The 9,047-nt window shown below is 39.3% G+C and overlaps 1 protein-coding gene across 1 annotated transcript in view; it reads left to right on the forward strand.

Annotated features, from left to right (window-relative positions):
- Positions 1 to 3,207, forward strand: part of UACA (uveal autoantigen with coiled-coil domains and ankyrin repeats) — a 49,497-nt gene extending 46,290 nt beyond the window's left edge. Inside the window, exon 17 of the mRNA XM_072399121.1 lies at positions 349 to 3,207. Coding sequence (XP_072255222.1) covers positions 349 to 420 — 72 coding nt within the window. The 3' untranslated portion in view covers positions 421 to 3,207. The remainder of the gene's footprint in view (positions 1 to 348) is intronic.
- The last annotated feature ends 5,840 nt before the right edge of the window (positions 3,208 to 9,047 follow it).

Raw genomic sequence — 9,047 nt, forward strand, 5'->3', positions numbered from 1 at the left:
ATACCCTTGCCAATGATGGCATTTTTTATTTGGCTGTGCAGAACGTAAACAGCCAAATATATAATACCATCATGGGTATTACACATCTGCAGAGATTGTGTCTCCATGGGTGCAAAAATGTAATTTTCAAATGTTTGGCAGTTGTAGAAGATTCTGAATGCCGATTGAAGTGAGTTAGCAGAGCTTTTTAGTAATATTGCTGTATAGAAGAAATAATACAATATCTCCATATACCAAATATTGATATGTAACACCGCTTGTTATATCAGATTCTTTTTATCCATGTGGTGCCTTCAGGTATCTGGTGGTATTGAAGTTTTATCTGCTAACATGATCTTCTCTTCACAGGGTCACATGGATGCAGACGTACAGGATGCGTTACTGCAGATTATCCACATGCGGCAAGAACTTGTGTGCTGATTTCTCTCTGAAATCTAGGAATCAGTGGAGTAGTAGCCACAACATTAAACAAAAAACACAACTTTCATTGTATACTATGCTATGATGACTACTACTACAGTCCCAGCATCAGATCACCCACAGCCACGACACAATCTGCTGTTAGATTGTTTGGAATGTAACCGACATAGAAAGGAATGTTGTGAATTAGAAAATAAACAGAGAGGGAACAATTGCATATATGAAGAGAAAACAAAGAAACAAACAAAGGTGCGGAAATGTGACAGAATGGTATATAGTTATGTGGATCTTGGAAAGCAATGAATGTGATGGAGGGATTCTGAATGAGCCATGATGCAAGAAAGGGGGATGTGATACTTTTATTATAGAGAAGGGGAAGAAAGACATGGATCCAAATATGTGAAGTTGATGCAGAAAGTGTATTAAAAGAATGATAAAAGAATGTAGGTCTGGTGGACACACAGGAGATGAATTGATGGTAGAAATACAAGGCAATGTGGAAGTCCTATATCAGATACTGATGGGGGGAAAAATAGTATGTCAAAACAAAATAAAGAAGGGACCTATGACATGTTTTAGTGGAGGTTCCCATTTGAGGTCTCAACAATCCAATACTTCAGGTTATGTCTGATCTCATCACTAGTTGGTGCACAAGTGCCTTGCCCACGTGTACAAATAATGTCCCAGTGCTTGACCTGTTTGGCTAATGCAGTATTTCTTGTTACTAATGGAATGGATTTGATTAGTTAGTACTTGAAAGGTTATTATTCTTCTGGTTGGTTTATCACTCTATAATTGATTTAGGACATGAAGCCCTTAAACTGCTTGTAATCTTATCATGGCCTTGCTAATGTACTGAAGCTGGATTGTGCAGGCTGTATTAAGTGGTGACACACAGATAGACAATTGTGTCATCAGCATGAAAAACACTGATCAGTTTATAAAGAAAATCTGGCCCTGGCAGGGGACAACATTCTGTCACACGGAGCTGCTGATGAAAGCCTAGAGTTAGCATGTGAACCTGTGGTGAGTTATATCAGAACTAAAGTTGGATCAGGCGAGTCATTATTGTAGACAGGCGATGTCCCTTTTGCAATAATCCCTCCAACCTTCCTGATCGCTCTGATCTGGCAAAAAGCTAGGCTGCACCTTTGCATTGTCAGCCTTGGTGACCAGGTTACCCAACAACCCCAGTGTGAACCTGTGTGGGGGTTAAATCAAAGATTGTCAAGAGGAGAAGGAGAAAGAAGATGTCAGCGCCCTGCAAGGGAACAGGGACGAGTGAGTACTGCAGGGTTTAGTTCTGCTTTAAAGAAAAATGTGCTGCAGATACAGCTGTCTGCACTTCATTTCTCTCCTACCTGGTACTCCAGGATCTCCAGACAAAGCAACCAAACCCCTGGCTGTTAGGCTACGTACACCGTCCTGGTGGATTCACAGACAACAATTGATCGTAATGTGTAACATAAAGTGAAGGGGAGACAGCACAGCGGGGTGCCGCTCTGTCATTCTTCCCCCTCCCCTCTCCATAGAGCAGAACGGTGCTGTATATACAGCGCTCATTCATGCATCGTGCAGTCGTTTGTGGTTGGAAAATATCATAAAAGATCCTTTCCAACAACAAATATTGCACGTGTGTACAGAGCCTTAGTTGGGGTCCAATTAGTTTTCAGCTAGTGTTCAGCTTAATAATGACCTATGTGCCACCACCCTGCAAATACAGTACATATAGAAGGCTACACTGCTAGCCCAAGAATGATCTATGATCTATGAGGATAATATTTGTGTAGAGCAACTTTTGCAGATTTAGTTTAAGGACTTCATTACAGATCCTGGTATGTTTTAAGGGTTCTTCCCGCTTTGGTAAGATTATTTGGATAGTTCTAGCCTAGTTCAACCAGTTCATATTTTGCAGTAGATTGAGGTCAGATTGGCATATTTTATATATATATATATAGTTTTGTCGGTCCTGTCACAAGATTATTTACAGAGTGTATTCAGAGATTATTGATCCATGTGACAGGGCCAGGACTATTCCTTATTAGATGGACTGCATTGATGTTGTATTATCTGATAGTTTAAAAAAATGCAGTTTGTTACTGTGTAACGTTAGAAAAAGATTTAGTAATATTGCAGCTGAAGTAAAGGTGCCATTTTGATATCGCCTCTTAGTGTTTTGGGCAAATACTTGGATCTTTAGTACTTCTAGTACCAATAAATGGAGTGATGGAACCGGAGTGTTGGAAGGAGACCAGGTTTATTAGACCGTTCAAAGTTTTACAATTTGCCTTCTATTAACAAGGTGTAGACCTGGCTGGCCAGGTATAGACAGCTTATTTTATGAGATGTTAGGTCATCCTATACCAGTTTACACTTTCCAATACGAGTTTACACTCCCAATACATAGAGATCTATATTTATATTTATATATATTTTGTATGGATATTTTGATTTATCTTTAACATGGAATCCATCAGCTGGTCTGATACTCGTTTCACGTTTCCTAATCTTGTAGGATATAGTCTTTGGGGTGGCAGAACTGTACAGTATGCCTGTATAGCTATATATTTGCTGTCTGATTGAATTTTTATTGCTGTCTAGTCTAATTTAATAGCTGTCTGCTCAAGAGCTGCCAATGCCATTGCATAGCACTATATATATACCTATATATAGACTGATTTCTAACTGTGGAAGTCTGTGCTTTTCTAGGGTATGTAATACTACAAGGCTGAGGGCTTAATGTTTTCAACTGAATTCATATAAACTAAAATAAAGAGACTACTTAAATCCTTGTGTTTTTCTTGTTTTTTTTAATGTATATATGTTGTATTAACTGAAACTGAACTGAACAGGATTTTACAGATCTAGAAATACTGCATTCCTATCTCCCATTTATTCATATGTCAGTGTGTAGGTGCTGTATGCCATCAGTTACAAACTTTCTAATGTATGTCAGATTCAGGAGCACGCTGCTCATTTAAAAGATCACTCAAAGCTCATCTTTTCAATTCTGCCTATACATCATCTTCTGTCTCCTAAACCCTCACTACTTCCCAGCATTCCATATTCCCCCTCCTATTGTGTGATACTTCCACCACCTACTAGATTGTAAGCTCTTCGGGCCAGGGTCCTCTCCTCCTCTATGTATATGTCCAGTCTGATAATTGTCCCTGGGTAGAAGCCTGTTACTCTTGGGTGTAGTGAAGCCAGACAAACACTGCTCCAGCCATACAGAGACCAGGGCAGTATGAAGAATAGACATACGTGACATGTAGACACTCAGATGCTTCCTTCTGATATAACAAGAAATGAGTATCTGTATGTGTATGCTCTGAGATGAGTAATGACCACTATCCAGTGTGATTGATGGTCATAGGATTGTGATAGCTTTGATAATAAGTCTTCCTACCGGTAGCTCTCTGTGATCCATATTTCTATTTTGTTACTGTAAAATGTTTTTGTATAGTGTTTGTGTTTTTCCAAACGCTTCTCCATATGAAACAATTATGAGTTAAGCAGGATGGACACTAATTCTTTATTTTTAATATTACTAGTAATATTATTATTAATAAACCGGATTTATATAGCGCCAACATATTACGCAGCGCTGTACATTAAATAGGGATTGCAAATGACAGACACAGACAGTGACACAGGAGGAGAGGACTCTGCCCCGAAGAGCGTACAATCTAGTAGGTGACTTAATCTGTACAACAATAAAAAAAATGTTTTAAAGTCTAGTGTTGCCCACCTCCAAGCCTCCGTTTATGAGTAACACTACTCAGTCAGTGTCTGACCATACCTGATATCACAGCCTAATGAGTTAGGACCACAGGAACCCAATGTATTGTCATGCCTTCGGTTCTGTTTTATATACTAGTGTTGGTCTTCAACAATGGAACAATGCTAAATATTTCTTCCCACAAATCGCTAAAACTTTAATACATAGGCAGCAGACACTATAAACCTTTCTTTCTTCCAGTTATTACTTTTATATGAGAGGTGAATCCCTATGGTGTATGTAAATCAATATCTCCTGTTTGCTCTATTTTGTTCCTTTGAATATATCTGTTTGGTTCCGGTGTGATATCAGCTGATCATGTGTTATCTTAAAGTGGACCTATCACTGAGAATTCATATACAGGTACATCTCAATAAAATAGAATATCATCGGAAAGTTCATTTATTTTAGTAGTTCAATTCAAGAAGTGAAACTTTTATATTATTTAGATTCATTACACACAGAGTGATTTATCTCAAGTGTTTATTTATTTTGCCTAGAGGTAATGAAAACACAAAATTCATTATTTGAGAAAATGCCACGCTGCATTGATGCAGTAATTCATGAAAAAGGATCCCCAGCCAAGGATTGAGTGCGTGCATGAACATACTTTCAGTAGGCCAATATTTCTGTATTAAAGATTACTTTTTTGTGTCTACTGTAAGATTCTAATTTTTGAAATACTGAATTTAGAGGTTTCATTAACTGTTATAATATCATCGAAAAGGTAAATTATTTCACTAATTTATTCAAATTTATTGAAATGCACCTGTATACAATCATACAGATAATTTTATGACATTGAGCTAAAAACCTGAGCTTCATCCTCATTCTGGGCCAGTGATTCAAAAAGTTTTACAGGATCAGAACACCAACCGGGCAAGCTGTATATTTTATTAATATTTTACTGGCCTCCACTTTGAGTTCTGACTGCAGTAACCTAGAGCCACCACTATGCAAAAATCAAACAAATACAAGATGAATTTTGATTGGTTCTTGTATATTACTACATTTTAGAATACAAACTACTAATTATGGGTTTATAAATTCTGATATAAATGTTTCCTCTTTAATACATAATTGTTTAGTCTGGGTAAATAGTTAATTGAGATGGCAGGTGGATTGCGTGACCAAAGAAAATGAAATCTTTAAACAAAAAATGTGCTCACTCTAAAAGAATGTTAATTTAGTATTATCATTACAATACCAGCATTTTGTCCAGCCTGTGCACTCCCTGAGGGCTCCTGTGTATTTCTTGGAGTCAGAATCCATTATGTATCTTGGCATATCTCTGCTTAAAAGATCTGCAACCTTGTGCAATGATTTATGGTCCTGGGGGAGAAGAGAAGCATTGTCAGAATGTTCTTGTCTGCTATTTTTCAGCTCACATGAAAAGTACCATCTGTGATGTGTTTTATCTTAAAGTGTTTGTTGAAATAAACATAATTTAAGCTAATTAATACTTCTGTGTTTAACGAGTACAAGTGAATTAAAATTGGTACAGCACAGTGACTCAGAGATAAGTGTTCTGGCCTTTGCAGCACTAGTTCCCAGGTTCAAATATCGGCCAGGACTCTTATCTGCATGGAGTTTGCAGGTTCTCCCCTTGTTTACATGAGGTTACTCCGGTTTCCTCCCACATCCCAAAAAACATGGAGGTAACTTAATTATCTCCCCCCCCAAAGTTGACCTTGGACTGTATTAAAGACATTTGACTATGGTAGGGAGCCAAAGAAGGTAAGAAGTTCACTGGATTGGTGTTCACATATGAATAAAATAATAATAATAAATAACTTAATCTAAAATACTAGATGCTGTCCTTGCTTTAGGTTCTGTTGATATGTTACGAGTGTTCGAGTGGACCGGCAATGTCCCTTCTGCAATAAGCACATTTTTTATGTGCCTGATTGCTCACTTCAGCTGTCAAAACAGCTTAGCTGCACATGGGCAGCTCGAAATAGGTTGCTGGGATTCCCAACTTATCCTGGCTTCTCTTGTGGTTCCTGGGACTGAATTAACTCCTGCCCGTATGCATGGGAGTTATGTCAGCCATGGTCCAGCCAATGAAGATGGTTACAACGATGAAGAATAAGGTGGCACCTGTGACAAAACGGGAAGGGTGAGTGTAACAGGATTTAGTTCCGCTTCAATTAACTTCACATACACAAGGATAAATGAGGAATAATATCTATCCCCCTTCCTAGATTGTAAGCTCTTCGGGCAGGGTCCTCAACTCCTCCTGTGTCACTGTCTGTCATTTGCAACCCCTATTTAATGTACAGTGCTGTGTAATATGTTGGTGCTCTATAAATACTGTTTATTAATAATAATATATTTAAAAAAATGGTTGCCTGGTTCATTCAGGAGAACACATTGAGCTTCTAACTCAGGACAAGTATGTTTGAATTTGTTCCAAATTGTTGACTAAAACTCCCAAGTCATAATGGGAGACATAACAGCCGGGCATCTAGCATATTCAGAATGAGAAGCAAAGGTTTTTCATATATCGCGATAAATGTTCAGCACTCTGGCTCCTTCTCTGTTGCCTCCAGTGGTTTAGGAACGTGTCTGGGCTATTCCCTCTCTGTCTGGGACTTTTGGAAAAAGTTTGGAAAAGTTACATTTTTATAATGTTAGCAGCAAAGTGCAAGGTTTTTTTTTCTGGAGTTAAGTAGCTCAGCGTGCAGCATAAAGCTTTCCCCTGGGTTCCAGTTTAAGGAAGGGTTAAAACTTTTGTTGGGTGTTCCTGTTTGGAATTTTTTTTTCCTATTTCCTGCCTTATCATTAGGGCAGAGCACTAAAAATATTCCATGTTGTCATCGGAACAGGAACTCTCCTTTTGTGGAAATGGGAAAACTGCTAGTTTTTGGGAGATTTTATCTCGTATCCGGCTGCCCCTGGGACAGGATGTATGGAGATCTCTTCCAAGTGGAGAAATGAGTATTTTTATATATATTTAAGCTATATAAGGACTTTTCTCATACCCCCATCTATTCCCATGTACAGTCTGAAAACTAAAGGAAAATATCCTCTACCCAAAGTAATCGTGTTGATTAATGTAAACTGATGTGCTGAAAATAATCTCATTATTAAAAATAGAAAACAGAGAGGAGACAGTTGAGCTCATTGCTCTCCTGCTCTTCTTTGACTGGCCATAGGCTACAATGGGTCCAGGACGACCTGGGCTCAGAAGTGGGTTTAATGATCCCGGCCATTAACTGAGGACATTGATTACCAAATGCAAAATGTACATGTGGAGAAAATCACTGAAGTTGAAGCTGAATTTTTCAGCAAAAGTTGGTTTTGTTATGTTATCATTTAATGGATTTTATCATTTTGTGGCACCTTAAAGCAGCTCTTATGAAAATACTTCTTACTGCAAAAATGCAGTTGATGAAAATCCATCTTTATTGTGATAATGTTGCAAATGAAATCTGGAATATTGCAGAGAACCGCTCAGAATTCCAATATTCTTCAGAGTGAGTGAAGGAGAAGGAGATATTGTTCACCCAGTTAGAGGTGATTGTGGTTCATGCGGTAATACAGAAGTGCACTAGGAAACATTTGTTCCTGTAGTGGGCAGTAAGTATAACTTGACCTGGGCCAAGTCTCATAGCCTAAGCCTACCCATCTTCTTCTGTCTTTTGGAACCATCACTACTTCCCACCACTGCATATCTCCCCTCCTATTGTGTGTGAAATTCCCCCACCTAATAGATTGTAAGCTCTTCAGGGCAGGGTCCTCTCCTCCTATATCACTGTCTGTATTAGTTTAAATAGGGATTGCAAATGACAATGTACAGCGCTGCATAATATGTTGGCGCTTTATAGATCCTGTTTGATAAAAATATTAATAATGGTGCTTCCATCTTTTACTAACCCGGCCGGCCTGTGCAGCCTTTTCCCCATAGATCCAAAAAAGCTGTTTATTGAAAGCATGCAGGAAGAACTTCCTTATTTAAACCAATTGAAAAGGGACCTCATATAGGATACAGCACTCGGTGCAGGGTACCAAGCCTAATATTAGTATGGGAGGAGCGAGGCAGCCGGGTGAAATCTTTAGAACACAAGTTATCTTTTATTGCTAGCTTGAGATCATTTTCTCCTATTGTTTTATGTCCTACCGATAATGATTTCACATTACCCACTGAACAGCAGTGATAGGCAGTCTGGATTTAGATCATGGAAATTATTAGAAAGGTGACATTTCTTGGGAGCTACCTACCTTGTGAGATAGCAGCAGCTTACAACAAGGCAGGTACTCCCTATAGAACAACAGTGTACTAGCCCACCAGGGAGTCCAGGGGAATATCTGGCAGAGTCTGCAGCAGGCCGAGAGCACCAAGCTCCATATGAGTCTTGCAGGAATCTGACACATATACCACTGTGCAGCTACCTTACTATTGTGATAACTCTTGCTGCTTGACAATTTGCAGCGAATCGAAAGGTTCACACAAGGGGCATCATGCCCCACCGGGAAAAGGCCCAGTAAGCAAAGGTTTCTAGACTCCCACATCCCCTGGACAGGTCCACAAGGTCCATTCTCATTCCCTTCGGCTGGTAGTGGCAGCCAATCTGCAGTGGCCTTAATGCCTTCCTCATCCACCTCCTATGCCACCCAGATTGTTTGTTTTTCCCTGCAGAAGAGTTCCTTGCTCTCCAAATCCCCCCACCCATCAACAGCAGTCACCACCATTGGCTGGACCATATGCTGCTAGACTACATGGCGTTTATTACTGCACCTGACACCATGAGCACTGATGACCCCCATAAATTATTGGGTCACCAGGCTAGGCACCTGCTTTTCAATCAGGCTTTTAGTGCAGTGCATAGGGTGGTCACTGGCA

Source organism: Pyxicephalus adspersus, chromosome 2, assembly GCF_032062135.1.
Source record: "Pyxicephalus adspersus chromosome 2, UCB_Pads_2.0, whole genome shotgun sequence".
Lineage (NCBI taxonomy): Eukaryota > Metazoa > Chordata > Amphibia > Anura > Pyxicephalidae > Pyxicephalus > Pyxicephalus adspersus.